Source organism: Terrapene carolina, unplaced genomic scaffold (genome assembly GCF_002925995.2).
Source record: "Terrapene carolina triunguis isolate 2854851 unplaced genomic scaffold, T_m_triunguis-2.0 Scaffold236, whole genome shotgun sequence".
NCBI lineage: Eukaryota > Metazoa > Chordata > Testudines > Emydidae > Terrapene > Terrapene triunguis.
The window spans coordinates 8568742-8586296 of record NW_020664587.1 but is presented as its reverse complement, the minus strand read 5'-3'; the positions used below and the strand labels follow the sequence as shown (position 1 = coordinate 8586296).

General features: G+C 60.1%; 1 protein-coding gene across 2 annotated transcripts; it reads right to left on the bottom strand.

Moving 5' to 3' along the window:
* Window positions 1–1553: 1553 nt before the first annotated feature.
* CD164L2 (CD164 molecule like 2) lies at window positions 1554–17225 on the bottom strand. Of its 2 annotated transcripts, XM_029912664.1 has the most exons (6): window positions 17036–17202; window positions 12689–12793; window positions 9032–9109; window positions 8475–8564; window positions 6637–6799; window positions 1554–2135 (listed from the first exon to the last, which is right to left on the bottom strand). In XM_029912664.1, exons 1-6 carry the CDS (start codon window positions 17118–17120, stop codon window positions 2129–2131), a joined length of 528 nt encoding a protein of 175 aa, XP_029768524.1. In that variant the 5' UTR covers window positions 17121–17202; the 3' UTR covers window positions 1554–2128. The 2 variants fall into 2 exon arrangements, with proteins under 2 accessions (XP_029768524.1, XP_024059110.2); XM_024203342.3 differs by lacking the exon at window positions 1554–2135 and having other exon boundaries at window positions 6444–6799; window positions 17036–17225.
* Window positions 17226–17555: the final 330 nt, after the last annotated feature.

Sequence of the window (17555 nt, the reverse complement as noted above, 5' to 3'; positions counted from 1 at the left end):
TCCATCCTCCCTCCCTGGCCCCTGCTGCCTCACCCCCCCCCTCCTCCATCCAGGTCTTAACTTGCTGTGAAAAGTGATATTAACAAACATACCAATATCACTTTTCACAGCATTATTTTTATTATGGATTATGCAAAAAACCCGGCATAAAGCAATGACAATGCTCTGGCTGTGTACATGCCCATATTTATTTGTTTTCCCTAAAGTTCATTAAGTATTTCAGGAAAAAATGTCAGTGCAGCCCCCAGCCAGAGTTGGTGGCCGCACTCTGAGGCCACCAAAAATGTGTTGTGAGACCCCCTGTCCTAGGCCACATGCCATAACAACGCCCTGCAAAGGGGAGACACAGGAGCGAGCTGGGGCAGGCCCGCTCTGTGCTGAGGACCGGGTCGGGCTGACAGCCGTAGGCTTCAGTGTTCAAATACAAGGTGCGACCGAGCACAGGGCTGGGAGCCAGGAAGTCGTGAGCTCGGTGCCCAGCTCTGAAACGAAGGCCTTGCTCTGGCTGCCTTTGCGTGCCTCAGTTTCCCCACCCGTGGGGTCCAAAGCTCACATCCCTAAGTGGTTTGGTTTCTCTTCCTAGGAATAACAGGGAGGAGAGCAGAACCCAGACCGAGTCCTTCACTCCCAGCGGGGCTAGGCAGACCGTTTCCAGCCCCAGCCATTGCTTCTCCAAGCGCAGCACCTCCCCACCACACCCCCACGTCCATCTCCACTTGGACGCCGGTTGAGCATTCAGCATAGTCAGAGGACCAGGGCCTTACTGCTGCTCAGGGCGTAGGGGCCGTGGGGCAGGCCCAGGGGCAGCAGTGCAGTTAGGCAGCCTGGCTCCCTGCCAGCGGCCCTAGAGAAGGGCAGCATGGGGGAAAGAGGCATGTGCCTGCCTCCATCACTGAACAGCCCCCATTGTCAGCAGGCCGAGGGCGAGAACGAACCACCCACCGCCCCGTCCCAGGTGTACGTGCCAGACCCCACCACCAGAGCGGGGGGGGGTGGGGGGGGGCTCCCAGGTGCAGCAAACTTGCTCGACAGGCTACAGGGGCACTGGGTGTAACGTAGCCCCCGTCACTCCCATACACGACCCAGACACCAAAGATCCAAGAAAAAGAAAGTGCTTTTATTTGCCTCCTCTGCGTGCAATGACTCCATCCTCCCACAGCGCTGCATGGCCGGGGGTCGGAGCCCAGAGTCCCGCCAGCCCCAGGGAAATGGAGCCAGCGTGGGGAATAACCCAAACAGCCCCCTCAGAGCAGAGCGGGCCCGGGGAGGGGAGAAGCCAGCTGGCAGGCACCAGAGAGAGGAACTGGGGAACATCCGGGGGGGGGCCCTTAGGCCACCTTTAAAGAGGAAACCAGCTGTGGGTCCCTTGAGATCTCTGGAAGGAACAGCACGAAGCTCACCTGAGCCTAGGGGAGACCTCTCCTGCTCCCGTAGCCTGGGAAAGCCCTTGTGTCTGAGGATTGGTCCGCCCGACTGGGCAGGGGTTACAAAGATGAAGGCTGGTGGGAAGTTACAGGCCAGGGTGGGGCAGGGGGCTCAGGGCCTGTGTGTGTGGGGGGGGCACGTTCCTCCAGCAGACAGAAGGTGAAGGCCAAGTGACTGGCTGACCCAGCTTCACCCCCCTCACCCCCACCCACTGGAATTCCAGCAGGAAAGGGGAGCTTGCCAGCCCCCACGGGGGGGAAGGAACAATCAAACAGAGCTAGAGGGAGGCAGAGCTGCGCCGTGGAGGGTCCGGCGAGGTGGGTTGAGCCTGTCAGCCCCGGGGGTCCATCCATCCAGAGAGAGCAGGGCCAGGAGGGCACCCTGAGCTTCCTAAACAAGGCAGCGACATCAGGTCTTGCTGGGGACTGCCTGGCCTGAGGCTTGGCTGGAGCGCGTGTGGCCCCGGGGCTCTGGGGCCAGCCCTCCCCGTGGCGAGTCTAATGGACACGACACGGCTCCGAGCCCGGAGGACCCGGCCTGGTAGCGCTTTGCATAGCTCCGCGGCGCCCAGCTCTCCTGCCCCAGCAAGGAGGGAGGGGGGCGCGGGCGAGAGCAAGCAGGGCAGCCGGGGCACCGGCCGCCTCGTCGTCCATTCCTCCTCCCACAGGAAACCACTTCACCGCCCCGCCCTGGGCAGCGGCCGTCAGATCCTAAGGCGGTGGGACAAAGAAGAGAGCTCACCAGCGGGGGCCGAGTGCCACCGCAATCGCTGCCGCCGTTCCACACCCCAGCAGGCTGCTGTCCCAGACAGGACTGGATGCCCTAGGGGCTTGGCAGCACCAGGAACCCTTCACCACCAGGTCGCTGGTTCACTCCCAGCCCAGGGAGGCAAGGTCCAAGGGCTGCTGTGAAGTGACAGGGCTGTTCCCAGCAAGGAGTCTAAAACAAGCGCCTGTCTGGGCCGAGATACCACGTCTCTAGGGGACGAGAAGGACTCCCCCTCCAGGAGACGGATGCGAGATGTGGGCAAAGGGGACCCAGACTGTCGCTGGGGCAACGTACCAAAGCAATCACGCTCCCCTTAGGAAAAGACACCCCTCCCTTCCCATAGCAGCTTCCACACTGCAAGGACCCCCCCGCTTTCCCAAGGGAGCTCTCGGCTGAGGAGCCTCCTCTGTCCCTAAACCAGGGCTGGCACAGAGCGGAGACGCCCGCTGTCGATCTGGCCCCAAGCGGGTAATGTCATTAGACGGGCAAATAAACCGTGGGTGGGGGACGGACAGACGCAGACAGATACAGGGTTGCTTTCAGGGAAACAGGCCAATTATGCACAGCAGCTGCTCCTACCCCCCGAAAGCCATTTCTCAGAGGCTGCCTGAAGCACAGGGACACGGCTCCTTGCTTCCCCCGGGCCGGTTGTTCTGCCCCCCGCCCTTGAAAACCCAAACGTTCTCAGCCGTGCCCCCGGCCCCCCAGGACTTAACGCCTGCGGCGGGTGCTGGAGATGGTCTCCCGCAGACCCTTCTATTGGAGCAGGGGTGCACACCTGGACAGACATCCATTCGGCCTCGCAGCCCAGCGGGGCAGGGGAACCAGACACCTGATACAGCAGCACCCCCCCGCGCCCGGTGGGTCAGCCCAGTTTGCCTGGGCCCGTCTAACTGTGCCAAGGGATTTCCATGCCTTGAGCTGTCAACACCCACCCTCCCACCCCGGCCCCTCCAGCCCGTGCAGGGATCCGCCCAGCAACAAACAGCCACCCCGGAGAAATCAAACCGCGCAACTTTAATTCCGCGCTCACAAGGCTTCGGCCCACTGCACGCAGCATGCCCCCAGCCGCCCCCCAGGGACCCACACGGCAACACAACGGCACAGCAAGAGCACACGGACAGCTGGGGGGGGTGGGGAGTGGGGAGCAGGGCTGCCCAGAGGATTCAGGGGGCCTGGGGCAAAGCAATTTTGGGGGCCCCTTCCATAAAAAAAAGTTGCAATACTATAGAATACTATATTCTCATTGGGGGCCCCTCCCAGGGCAAATTGCCCCACTTGCCCCCCCCGGGACGGCCCTGGCGGGAAGGGGCGCACACCCCTTTAACCACCCCACCTTCCCCTCGCAACGGGTGCGTTGGGGAAGGGGGGACGAAGCGACACCGGCAGACGTGCTGCTGGCTCGGGGTTCAGAGCCATCTGCCGCTAAGCTGCCTTTCGGAGAGACCCCGCTCCTAGGCGGCGGCTGCCATCCAGACGGAGCGGGGAGCCGCTGGCTGGAGGGGATGCCAGCGGCCAGGAGCGCCCGGTATTTTAGAGATGGCCTCACAGCGAACCAGCAATGCCTCTCTCCTAGCGTCGCCTGCCCTGCCACATGGCGGGAGGGGGAGTGAAGAGAACAAAAATCCTCCTGGGGATTCAGCAATCAAGTGAGAAATGAAGGGACAGGATTATTTGGAAACTGCTCGGGGGGGGGGGGGGGGGGCAGACATGAGGGGCAGGCATCTCGCTGCCCCCCCGACTAGCCCCGGCAGCAGGAATCGCCGGAGGGAGAGCTCACAAGACCCGCTCTGAGCTGGACCCGGTTTGCACCCCAGTTGGGGGGGGGCTGATGGGCTCGGGGATAAGGCACCGGGCTGGGATTCAGGAGACCTGGATTCGATTTGTGGTTGTGCCATCGAGTCCGGGCGGCACACGCTTCGGGCCAGATTTTCAGGAGTGCCCAGCATGGGAGGGGCTGACCTCGCTGGAACAGTCTGGCCGATGGGCTCGCAGGGAGTCAGTTCCCCCTCTGTAAAACCAGGATGATCCTTCCTCTCCCACACCCTTTGTCTTCCCTACTGAAGACAGTCTTTTGGGGCGGGGTCTGTGTTTCACTGAGCCTCTGTACAGCCCCTGACACCAGGGGGGCCTGATCTTACTCAGGTCTTCTAGGCACTACAGTGCTAAGAGAACAGACCCTGCCCGCTCCATTGAGCGTACGTGGGACAGCCGGGAGAAGGGCTGTGCAGAATTGCTCCCAGCCGGACACACTCCACCGCAGATTTCAGAGGCTCGTCTCATTGTTATATGACGTGCCGCTTCGCCCCTGTAACGTCGTCTCTGGCGTCTTCCAGCCAAGGACCCCACAGCGTGTTACAGGTAGCTATTACTACTGGACAGCCAGGGAAACTGAGGCACGGAGGTTCTGCAGGGAGCCCAGTGGCACAGGCAGGAACAGAACCCAGCACTCCCACTCTAACGCCACCACTCCACTCCACTCTCCCTCACCAGGGCCACGTGAGCACCGGGGAAGCCAATCGGGCGGGGCACAAGCACACGCTTTCACCACAGCCTGGCTGCACAAAGCCAAGCTGGAGCCAGACTGAGGACGCTTCATGGGGTGGGGGGGGGCGGGGAATTTCCCAGTCCACAGAGGGGCTTGTTTGGGAACTGCTACGACAGCAGAGAGCCTTGTTGTAGCGCACGGGCTGGGGCAGGGGGGAGAGACGGCCAGACGCCCGCCAAGAAAATGCTTGTGACAGCAGTGGGCCGTGGTGGTGGATAGGAAGTGGGTAGCGTCCCATTAAATAGCAAGGGGGGGCATTACCCAGCTCCTGAGTGGAGCACCTCGGCCCTGCCTTTGGGCAAGGAGACAGCATTTTAATACAAGCCAACGGGCTAGCCAAGGCCTGCGTGCCCCCTCTGCACAGCACACCGGCAGGGAGGGGGCAGGCTGGGCTACCACGCTGCCCTGGAGACACCCTCCACCCCCACCCACAGGCAGCTCCAAGAAAGGGCGACATTTTCTCTTGTTGCGTTTCCCGCCGCCTTGCACGTGTACACAGAGCCATACAGCAACACCTACTGGTTCTCCTCCCTGGCGCCGGGCAGCGTGCAAGGGAAACAGAGAGAGGGGACGGCCCCTGACATTAGACACCGGCCCAGCACGAGCCTCTGCCCTCCACGCGCTCCTATGGGGTGTGAAGGGAGGCAGGGGCCCTGTTCCCACAAGAGAGAAGGTCCCTGAGCCGGGACTGGGGCGGAGAGAGGCAGGGCCCGAGGGGAAATGAGGCGAGCGTGTGCCCAGGACTAGGGCACGCCCAGAGGTCAGTCCCTACATGGGGCCTGGTACCTCGGGCAGGGGAGTCAGGCCAAAGGGGAAGGGGGCAAAATGGATGGGCCGGCAGGTGGAGGAGCGCATAGGCTGGGGAGAAGCAGAGGAGTGTGGGTGTTGGGGGGGGGGGGGGGGGGGTGGAGGGGGCCCCGCCCAGAGCCTCTGGAGACGCACCGGGGGATGAAAGAGCGAGCCACCGTTTCACCCAGCGTCAGCGACTCCGGCCCAGCCTCCCCTCTTGCAAACAGCCACTTCCCAGCTCCGGCCCATCCCCGCATGCCCCGGCCAGGCCACGGACCCGATCAGCGCGAGGGCTCCGGCTCCGCAGCAGAACGAGCTCTCCGAGGGGCTGGGTCCCCGGATCCTGCCTCTCTGTTGCGAATGGCAGGAAACGGGGGATGATCCGGGGAGGGGAGAAGCCAGCTGGCAGGCACCCCAGAGATGAACCGGCGACAACAGATGGATGAGGAGGCAGAAAAACAACCAGATGAGAGAAACACGGCCGAGGAGAGTCTCCACCAGAGGGAGAGCTGGGGTTTATTGCTCACGGAGAGCCCGCGCTGGGGAGACCTGGCCTCCACGGGGCAGGGAGAGGTGGAGCGGACGCCCCAGTGCGGCTGGGACAGGGGAAAGAGAGGGAGAACACAAAGGTTCACAGCGGGGTTTGCATGAGAGTGAACCAACAATGCACGGCCATGAGCAAGACAGAGGAGGAGCCGCCACATGCGGCCACGTGCGCGCAGCTGCCAGAGACAGACACACAAGGATCTCACAGCGCGCTGGGGAGCAGGTGCAGAGACCCCAGATGCGCACGACTGCCTAGCTGTGGCGGGGGAAACGTACCCACGGCGACTCTAGACAGATTGCAGTCGGTGCTGTCTAAACAGGTGGAAAGATGGGAGCCGGACAGTGCTACGCCCCCCCCCCCCCGGGCTGGATCTAGCAACTGCCCCACGTACAGCTATGGGTGGGTCAATGCCGAGCCTGTGGCACCAGTGGGTCTCCCTCCACGCCCCATCACACACAGCAGAGCTCGCCCCCAGCCACTCCCGGGATCAGAGTGGTTCTCCAGCCCCAGGGCCAAGCCTGGCCAAGGCAGACAGTGTGTGTGTGGGGGGGAAGCTTACAGCGTCTGGTAGGTGCTGTCCTTGGACTTGAGGAACTTGACGATGAAGTAGAAGACGGCCTGGACGCTCAGCACGAGGACGATCCCCCCCACGAAGCTGGCCGAGTCGAAGCCAGGCGGGCGGAACTCGGAGGTGGCGGTCCGCGGGGGGCCGGCCGTCGTCCCTGGGGGGGGGGGAAGCAGCAATGGCGTTACTGGGGCCTGACGCCACACACACACGCCTTGGGGCCCCGAGCCCGGAGAGTAGGTATGTTGTCCTTGGTGCTGAAGGCAACACCCCTCTCCTGCCCCTGGCTAAGCAGGGCTTCCCTGGGCAGTGATGGAGGGAAAGGGGCAGGAGGAAGAGTCAGGAGATGCCCCAGGCTCTGGAATAGGCTCACCTCAAGCTCTCCAGGAACTCAGAGGGGCATTCCACCTCGAGAGAACACTGCCCTCTCCACCAATGCCCCAGCATGGTGCCAGGGGGACTGGGCCATCAGAGATGAAGCTGAGGTCCCGGCTGTTTGGGACAAGGGTCACTCCAGATCCCATGGCACTTTCCCCCATTCTCTTTGGCCAGCAGCATCTCTTCTTCCCCACCCCACCTGTGGTGCAGCGTATGAGTAGGCGGCTGCCCTCCTCCCCAGAGGTGGCTGCATTCCAGCGCAGCCAGCATGCTGGGCTTCCTATTGTAACCTAGTCTCCCAAGCCCAGAGGGCATCTCATGCACTGAAGCTGATGGCGACGCAGCAGCCTGTTGACTGGTGAAGAAGAACGAGACCCATCTGTAGGCAGAGGTGAGAGGAAGGGGCAGAGAACGCAGCGCAGCAGCGCTCTGCATCCTGACTTGTTTTATAACAGAGTGAAATGCAAAGGAGGTGGGGGGGGGGACACTTCAGGCCCCCCATGCACACTACAGACCCTTTCAGTGCTCTCCCTATGCCAGCCCTTTCCTCTGTCCAGCCCCCCTGCTGTAGCCGAGAGTTTACTGCAGAGCAGAGACTGTGTGCGCGTGTCTGGGAGCAGAGAGCGAACCAGCGGCATGCAGAATGGGAGGACTGGGAAGAGAAGCCATCGGCTGCTCCGCTAAAGAGAGCAACTGCCCAGCAGAGCCTGGGCTGGATCAATAATTCACAAAGCTCCAGGATACGGTTACTCGTTTTAATTAGCTGAAAGCTCTCTGATTCCTGCTTCTCCTTCCTGGAAAAAGCCTCCTTCTCATAACACTGCCATCCCGCTCCCCATCCTCCCTCCTGGTTACCCACCCCAGCAGCAAGAGCCTATTACGAGCAAGGGACTGGAAAGAGCATTTGTTCCCGTTACATTCCGCCTGCCTTCATTTCCCCCGGCAGGTTCAGCTGGAGGCAGTATTCTCTTCCTATCCCATGCTGCATTGCTGCAACCGGTCTCACAGGTGCTGGGGGCCGCTCCACCCAGGACTCGGCCGCATTTTAGTGGGGAGTGAAGCAATGCTGGGAGAGTCTCTATATACAAGCAGATGTCTCTCTCTCACTTGCGCCCAGGCCTGACTTTTCCAAACGTTTGGACCCCAAATACACATGCAAAACGAGTGTGCAAGTTGATCAACTTGTGATACTCTGCACGAGCGATGACCTTGTTTGCACGAACAAATCACAGTTAACTGTGCCTATAGGTTAGTACACGGGTGTCTCCCTCCCCTGACGCGGGAGGGAAGGGCGCGTGTTCTCAGCACAACAAACCCGCCAGACTCCTCCCCGCTGACCTGAGCCTGGTGCAAGAACCACACATTAGAACTTCCCTCTTCTCCAGCCGGCCACTGCTGGTCACCCTAGATCCCCGGCCGGCCACTCCCTCCCCAGCCCAACGGGTGCCACTTGCCTGGGGTGAGGATCTCAGGCTCCTTGGTGGACGCTCGCTGAGTCTCCTTGGTGGATGCGCGCGGAGGCTCCTTGGTAGGCGATCTCCGCGCTGAGGGTGGAAGAACAAGACGAGGCGCTTAGAGGCCAGAGTTCCTCGCTGGCTCTCACCATGGCTGGGACTGGAGCTCCCCCTTCAGCCAGTGCTCCTGCCCCATTCCCTACTGGGAGAGTCGGGGACTGGAATAGCTGTGAGCTCCCCCACAGCCACTGCTCCTGCCCCATTCCCTACAGCGCCCCCTGCTGGGAGAGGCTGGGACTGGTTTCACAGCTGTTGCTCCTGCAATGGAGTGTGGATTCTCTTACACAAAAGCAGATAAATAAATAATAATATCACCCAGCACTTACATTGAGACCATCGGCTCGCACAGCGCCTTGCAAAGAAGGGGGAATATTATCCCCATTTTACAGATGGGAAAATAAATCAGCATCCGAGTCGGGGTAGAATGCAGGTCTCCCGAGGCCCAGTGCTGTGCTCCACCCATAGCTCACGCTGCTGCGTTCACCCCGGGAAGTTACCTGGACAGGTAGCAGTGACATTGTAGACAGAGCACGTCTCCTTGGTGGCTTCTCCCTTCCCAATGCAGCCCCCGGGCCCTGAAGGAAACAGGAAAAACCAGCAGGGAAAACCTTTCACAAAACTCCCCTGAGCAAACCTGCCCCCTAGAAGCCCCTGCCATTCCCCCCGCGAAGGGGGCTCTGAGTGGGCGACTCCTGGCTGGCGTGGGGAGACAGCGAGCGAGACCACATGGTCAGCGTGGTCAGCCGCACACGAGAGTTGGGGAAGCAGCGCCTAAGGGCTCAGTCCACACCAGCCCAAATGAGCATCCGGGCTCTGAGTCTGGCACGTTCCAACTTTGCATCAGCAGCCTCTGCTCCCCCAGGGCCCTGCCCTGCCCAGCATCACGCCCAGAGCTTGTGCAGACGGCGTCGCGCTTGGAACACGATCTCCTGCTGGGACGCCTTCCTGGGCAGCGTTGCTTGGACGACCGACAAACCTCTCCCCCCATCGGATCCATGCAGCTTCCACTAGGGTCCACGGTTTGTACTGACAATTCCCCCAGCAGCTGTCAGTCCGGAGAGCCCCGTCGTGGGCTGAGACAGAGACTGGCTCTCACCCTTGGGGATATTTCAGTTCCCGGAGGGTGGAGGAACAGCAAGGGGATCACATCTCCCTTTGTTTTGTCCCTGTACGTGGCTCTCTCCAGCATTAAACACCTAACCACAAATTCCAGCTTATTTGGGATCAATTGGATCCCGTGGAACTCAAATCACAACCCTTGTTTCAGCTCAGCTGCATTAGCTCCATCCCCTTTGGACCCTTACATAGCTTCACTGCAGACCCCGTAACCTGGCAGGAGCCCACCCCGGCACATGGCGGCTGGATGAGGATAGCTGGACAAACAGGCAGCTGGACCGAGCACGGCACATCAGAAACCCGTTCCTGGAGAGCGAGAGGCAGCCTACGGGCTTGTCGGCCACGCCGACAAGCCATTCAGATGCCACTTCTGGAGCAAGAGGTCATGGTTGAATTGCAAGCAGAGCAGAATCTGATGCAGCTCACCCCAGAGGTGGCTGCATGTTACCAGCAGGTGACGTGATCTCCAAATAGATGGACTCGGGTTACTCTAGTTAAAGTCACTGAACGAGCCAGGGCTTCCCAAAAGAGTTTAAACAAGGTGGCAGGTATTATTAAGCTACTGGGTTTTCTGCAGGTCCATGTGCTTGGGCCAGTGGGGTCGGCTTACTCTTGCCACATGCTCTTCTGTCTCTGTTCTCTGCCCCACCCTTTGGGAAGTGGAGGATTTTCAATTCCATTATCTCTGCTTCTCCCCTCCTCCCCCATGACATCAGTTGTTATTGAAGGTAGCAGCAGAAGCAGCCAGAGCCCCTCCCAAAGCAACAGGACTCGGAAACTCAACACCCACCCAGAAAACAAAGATGCCGGGTGCTGTTCTGTTCAGGGCTGGCTGGGCCTTGGGCTTTAAAGCACCAGGGTGAGATGTGAAAGAGACAGTTCTCTCCCCCCCAGCAAAGACCTAGTGTCTTCCATGGGTCACAGAGCAGGGACTTTGCAAAGCCTCCAGCTTAGAGAGCTCACGCCACACTGCGTAGCGGGACAGAAGCGAGAGAATGAATTACACGGACGCGCGAGAAAGACCCTCACGCAGTCACCGGTCTGTCACTTTTCCTCGCTCGGCTCTGAAAGGGACAATGCACCTCCCCTTGCCCAGCTGGGCCTGATCCCCTCGGTGCCCCAGTCAGAGCAATGGGACAGCCGGAGCGGAAAGTGACTCTGCTGGCCACAGTGTGCGTCGGGTGGGATGGGGTAGACAACAAAGCAGGGAGCGGAGTTTGTTCTTTGCTCACTGGGGGAACTGGGCTGCCCAGCCACCAGAGCTTAATTTGTGCCTGGGGTTGGCAGGGCTCTGCCCCAGCATCTCGTCTGTCGGTGGCATGCAAGGCCATGCTGTGCAGAGGATGCCAGCGTTACTGCTTGAGCCCCGGCACTTCTGTCTTTACAAATTAAGCACCGCCAGCCACGGCTGACTGAGCTAGCAACCTGCCAGCCCTGCCCTGGCCACCAGGTGGCGCTGCTGCTGTCGGCCGGTGGTGGGGCTGGAGGTGTGACGCCTAAAGCCAGAGGCCTTTAAGGTGGGGGAGCGGAGGGAGCAGGCTGCACCCGCCAGTAGAAGCAGCTGGGGGCGGGTGGCACTCGGTACCGGGGAGCGTGATTCACGGAGCCGTGGGAGGCGATGGCGCAGGACAGGGTGGGAGGATAATGGGATTTTTGGCAGGTGTCATGTGTGTGGGATGCTGGGTAATTGTGTGTGCATGTGATGTGACTGGGGAGGGGCCCCCACTAAGACACTTGTCCCCCATCTTAATCAGAGCACAGCAGGCCAGCTGTTGCCTCTCCACTGCGTTTAGCAACTCCCTCTGGGCGGGCTCCTCACTGCACCACAGAGGTTTTCGCAATAGGCTGCTGGGCCTGACCTAGGATGACCAGACAGCAAGTGTGAAAAATCGGGACAGGGGGTGGGGGGATAATAGGAGCCTATATAAGAAAAAGACCCCAAAACCAGGACTGTCCCTATAAAATCAGGACATCCGGTCACCCTAGCCTGATCTCAGTTTGGCTTTCGAGCAGGGCGCTGCATGGGAAGAGACGGCCAGACTAGCAGCCAGGGAAACCAGGCCTCAGCTCATAGAACCAGCCAGGGCCCCTCCATGCCCTCTGTCTATCCCGCAAGGAGGAGAACTCTGCCTACACCGGGGTCGTCACCTCCGCTAGAGAGTTGAGCCAGGGTGGGGTGTGGGTGGATGGGGGTGGTCCCCAGAATCCCCCACCGAGACCAGAGACAGGGAGATTGCTCGGAGATAGTCTCCATAGGGAAGCAGGACATGACTAGGCGGGCAGTGAAGAAACCTTCCGTCACCGAGTCACTTAGAAAGCTTGGAATTCAGCTGCCAAAGGGCAACAAACTCCCCACTGACCTGCCAGCATGAGAGGAAGCAGCCAGAGGCGCAGCTCAGCCTAACCCCCCGCCTGGTTAGCAGAGCCCAATACAACCACAGCACCCTGTCTGGCCCGGGGACAAACCAGCCCCGACAGACCCCCGCCGGGAAAGGCAGCCGGGAACTCTGTCCTGAGCCCATTGACAGCGGAACCATGGTGATGGGCGCAGCGTCTGACCCATCGCGGACGCTGGTGTTGGGAGAGCGCGCCTGGGGCCTGACCAGTGTAAAAGCGCCCACAGCCGGGGCTCAGCACCATTTACGCATGCAGAGCGGGCCAGGCTTTCCAAGCGCCCAGTGTGACGCTCACCGACGGGTTTTCACAAGGGCTCAGAAAACACCCCGGGTGGGGGTGCATAGACTCTAGCTCAAAAGGAACGGGGCCCACTAACACTTAGGACACTGCTACTTTCCAGGCCACCAGCAGAACAATCCAAGGGCCTGTTTCCAGCCGTTTCCCAGGTCACGGGGCCCAGGGAGGGTCTGAGAACCATGCCATGGATTCTCCCCACACGGAGGGCTTGGGATACAGTTTTAAGATCCCTGCTGACGGTGGTGATGTTTGAATACAGCTTGGTACCTCCTGGCGGGCAGGGCCCATGGGGCCAGGCTGCAAAGGGTTAATGCAGGAGAACTAGAGAGGCTCCCCGAGCGTACCTGGCTCCTCCGCGGCTCCGCAGCGCGTCCACACGCAGCCGGTGATGTTCCGGGAAGCGTCTCCTTCAATGCACCTCTCACAGGGCTCCAGCTGTTTGCACTCTCCTGCCAAAAGCCAGAGGATGCCAGATGTCAGGTCCCAGCAAGCAGCCGGGTAACTAGCCCGCTTGGAGGACGGGGCACGGAGCCGTGAGGCCTCAAGGTTGAAGGGCACCTCAGAACTGCTAAGCGAAGCCTTCACAGACACAGACCAGTCCCCAGCCCCCTCCCCTTCGGTTCTGACCTGAGCGCACTTGAGCAGGGGCCTTCTTGGGAGCCTGGCCAGCATCCCCCAAGGGCAATACAATACCAGGGCCTCTGAGCTGACACTGCCTCTCAGCCAGGGCTGCCCAGAGGATTCAGGGGGCCTGGGGCAAAGCAATTTTGGGGGCCCCTTCCATAAAAAAAGTTGCAATACTATAGAATACTATATTCTGGTGGGGGCCCTGGGCCTGGGGCAAATTGCCCCACTTGCCCCCCACCCCACCCCCCCGGGCGGCCCTGCTCTCAGCCCCAGCGCGCCACGGCCCTGGCAAGCGTTTGGAGAGTCAAGACATTCCAGCCTTTGCCCTCTCTTGGAAGTTAGGTGCATTAGAATCTAATGATTAGACCCAGGAGAGGCCGAGTCCCGTGGTCTGAGCACGGGATGGAGTCAGAGCTCTCTGACACCGACTGCCTCCCTGGCCTCAGGCAAGTCTCTTCAGTACCTAAACAGCTTTGCAAATCTGGGCCTCAGTTTCTCCATCTCTGAAAGCAGGATGTTCATTTTCACGTGCCTCACGTGGCTGTGGCCCTGAGCTATAGGTGTTCCCAGAGAAGCAGAGAACACCGCAGCCATGCCTTGCCCCTTTAATCACAGATCTCAAAGCACTAATACACAGCTAGGCTAATGGCTAATTTTTTTGGATCCAAGCCAGTTTTGAAAAAACAAACCTCACTCCAGGTTGAACCGACTTGAGGGTTTTTTGAATTTTCAGTGAATTGAAGACGTCTGTTTCGGGCTGTTCCAGAACAGGGCCTTGGGTTCCCTAAATATCCGGTGACTGCACAAAGCACCGGGCTAAGGGCCATGAGGGTGTGTGGGGCGGTGGCTGTATCACCTCCTCCTCCGGTTGTTTTTGTGAATGGCCAAAACTATTTGGGTCAACTTCCCTGTGCTACGCCTGGGCAGTTCCCTCCGGATGCTGGGGCACTGGAACAACCCTGCAGCACTCCTCACCTGCGCCCAGCTCTGGGCAGAGCCATGTTGACCTCGCAGGATTCTTACCCAGCCCCACATCTGGGGCTGCTGTCCTAAGGCGACAGCCTGCTTCCTTCGGCCTCCTGCCTAGTTCACTTGCAAAGCCTGGTCACGGGAGAGCCACCCAGATGTCCCTAGGCCCAGCCACGGATTCGCAGCAGCTGTGGGTCCCAATCCTGAAATCAGCGACTGAGAATGCTCGGCACATCCCAGGAGGCGATCGGCACTTGTCAGGATTGGACCCATACAAGCCATTCAATTAGGTACATCTGGGGTGGATCAATTACAAGGAAAGGCTGGTCTCCTGGCTCACGCATTGCACCGGCACTCAGGAGAGCTGGAGTCTATTGCCAGCTCTGCTGCTGAAGGACCCTGGGCAAGACACTGAAATAGCTCCATGCCTCAGTTTCCCTACCTGTAAAATGGGGGTCTTTAGTTCCTTCCTTTGTCTTGTCTACTTAGATTGTAAGCTCTTTGGGGCAGGGACTGTCCGGATACCGGACCACACAGCCCCCAGCCCCAGGGAGCCCTGATCTCAGTTCAGGTCACTAGAAATAATTACACAAATAGCAGCCTTCATGCTACGTGGCGATTCCCCCAAACTGGACCCGTTTGCTTGCTAACGGCCAGATCCTTGCTAACAGCCGGGGTCCATTCCAGAGAGAGCAGCTCTTGGGGGTGGGGGAGGGAGTACAACCAGAACCTGGATTTCAGTGCAAGATAAAAAAAATCAGAGCCCACCCTATCTCCCAGCAGCATGAGCCTAGCAGTCCCCAGCGTTTGCCTCCCAGAACCACAGCCAGGCCGGGCTTCTTTATAACAGGGGTCTGCTCCCTTCCCCCTCCCTTGCTGGCTTACGAACACTGCCTTCCCCACCCCCATCTGGATAGGAATTAGCAAGTCTAACCACTGTCACGCGTGGGATCCCACCGTGCCTGCCTGTCCCCCGCATTTATTCATCGTGGCCCAACATTTAAAAAAAATAGTCCTGGGGGAAATGAAGTGAGTCACCCAGGTATCGAACGGGGGCTCATCTTTATTTTCAGAGAACTCTCCTGCCCCTGCGTGATTGGTTCCAAATAGAAGCAATGATAGCCAGTAAGGAGGGGGCAGAGGGGAGGCTGCGTGATCTAGTGGTTAGAACAGGCCCTTTGGCGTCACGACAGCAGGGTTCCTCGTCGAAGCCCACGTAGGCCTGGGCTGAACTCGAAGCACCGGAGTCGAGGGGGCGACAGGAGGTACGTGGGCGTGTTCAGTGTTCGGAGCACTGGGGCCTTGGTACTAAGTTTTCAGGAGAGGTTCACGGGCTCCGGGCACCACTGCCTATGGGTGTCCAAGCTGAGCCCTCAAGGGCCTGTTGTTCGGAGGGACGGAGTGCCCGCCACCCTGGCTGATAACAGCCGGCGCTGGGGGCACTCGGCACTGTCAAGAATCAGGCCCCAGATCACAAGTTGAGTGCCCAAAATTAGCAATCACCTTGGAAAAACCTAGGCACCGATCCCACTCGGGTAAAGCCCAGCACACCCATGGAGGTTTGGGGCCCTGGAGGACCTTAACCTCTGCGCCTCAGTTTACCCCCTTGTAAACTGGGAGGGACGCCCGCCATTTCATATCCCTTGGAAAAGCTGGACTGAAAGGCATTCCAGGAGCGCAAAGGATTATTTCGGGACAGCTAACGAGCAGCTTCGGGTCTGAGTTGAAACAAAGGGTCCTTCAAACCAGCTGGCCATTAACCACCAGGCAGAGCCTGACCCACAGGCCACTCCCGCTATTGCAAACCATGAAAATGGAAAAGAAAATAATTAGGCAATTACCTTCCCGCAATAAGTGGAAGGCTGAGCGGCACATTGTATCCATGGAGACAGTGTTTTGGTGCTAACACTTGTCTTTGCCTAGCCGTTAGAAACTTGTACAGTAACCAATGGGAAAGTAGGACTTTGTTCTCAGGGTTTCAGGCAGGTTTAGAAATTGAAGTTATTTTTATCCTGCTAGGCCCAGAGACCCAATCAGACATTTTGCTGAATGCCGCCTATTCCGGTACTTTACAGTGGGGATCGGGCAGCTGGAGGGAAAAACCAACAAACAGATTGTGGCGCTCTAGGATCTGAAGCCACCTCTCACCAGTTCTTAGCAACAAAGTCCCAGCTGCAGAAAGGTGAGCGGATCTGCAAGCGCTCTTCTCAGATTGGCAGGCAATCAGCGAAGCGGGAGAGCTCGGTTAGGAATTATTTAGTCTCTTGTGGGCCATCCGCCTCTCAGAGATTGAAATCTCCCCCGGGCATTGTGTTTGGGAAATGAAACAAGTGCTGGATTTGCATGGTGAGAACATAAAAGATCATGCGAGTCCCCCAGGAGGCAGGAAAACACAGGCGCCCAGTTTAAGCTGGAAGTTACAGCAAGGAAAGTGACCCCGCACAAATAGGGACCCACCCCCTAAAGAGAGAATCCCACAAACCGAGGGCCCAGTTTTGATCTCCGGTCATACCCACAATTGGGAACATTGTCCATTGTCTGCCCCAGCGCTGGGCGCTTCGGACAAGGGCTGCTTTGGGCACCGGCCCCAGATCCGCTCTGAGCAGGGTCACAGCCTAGGGGCGGGCAGCCCGTCATGGGTCACCACGGGCACTGAACTGGGTCACAGAACCAGGCCAGCGCAGCCCCAGCCATGCAGTCCAGGGGGTGGCTCTGCCTGACACCCAGGGAAGTGAGAGCAGCAGCTGACCACGAACCCCAGGCGGGATTTGCTGCCTTGCAAAGGGCTCCCCTGAACCCCGGGACTTGGGAGGAGCCTGAGCCAGGACCCAGCAGCGTCCCCAGTGGTCGGAGACCCAGGCGGGCTCAGCCCCGTCACCTGGGATGGGTTGTAAACAAACCCTGGCAAGCTGCGCAGGGCTGAGGGGCAGAGACCCTTCGTGCGCTGCGGTTCCCTTTCCAGCAAGCCCAGACCGCGGCTCCAGCCTGGGAGAGGGGTCCGGGCTGGGGGGGGGCACCCCGGTCCCGCTGCGTTCCCCAGAGGCGCTGGAGCTGGGGAGGGGGAGAAGCTGCCCCCCCCCGGGGCCCCCACCTACCTGCCCAGCCGAGAGGCAGCCAGGGCGCGCAAAGCAGCGCGCAGCAGAGCGCAGCCCACCGCGCCCAGGTGCGGGGCGCTCCCATGTCTCCGGGCCGGGGGGCAGGAGCGAGTCCCCGGCTCCGGCGGTTTGTCACTTTCGGGGGAGCGAGCGGGGCTCCCGGGAAGCAGCCGGAGCGGAGCGAGCTCATGCGCGCAGGGGCGGGGAGCGAGCAGCCAGCGTCCCGGACGGGGGCGGGGGAACAGCCAGGTGCGGCCCCGCCCCACCCACCAGAGCCAGGTGCAGCCCCACCCAAACCACGGGCTCCTGCGGGCGCTGCCCCTGCCGCCCCCGTGGGGGCGCAGCTGCTTCTCCAGATAAGCCCCCATCTTAGCCAAAGGGGTCACCCCCCGAGCTGCGACCTCCCCATATCCAGGGCAGAGGCGCGCGGGGGGGCACAAGCTCCTCCAGGTGCACACAAGCCCTTTCTCTACCTGCTAACAGAAATTCCAGGGCTCCTCCCAAAGAGCCCCCCCAGCCC

What these genes read in the sequence shown, in the direction of transcription:
- CD164L2 (XM_024203342.3), bottom strand. Translation starts at nt 17,225, where the DNA reads ATGAGCTCGCTCCGCTCCGGCTGCTTCCCGGGAGCCCCGCTCGCTCCC. An exon ending in CGGAGCCGCGGAGGAGCCAG is followed by an intron (nt 9,110 to 12,688) that starts GTACGCTCGGGG and finishes TGTTTCCTTCAG; the next exon opens with GGCCCGGGGGCTGCATTGGG. An exon ending in TGTCACTGCTACCTGTCCAG is followed by an intron (nt 8,565 to 9,031) that starts GTAACTTCCCGG and finishes TTCCACCCTCAG; the next exon opens with CGCGGAGATCGCCTACCAAG.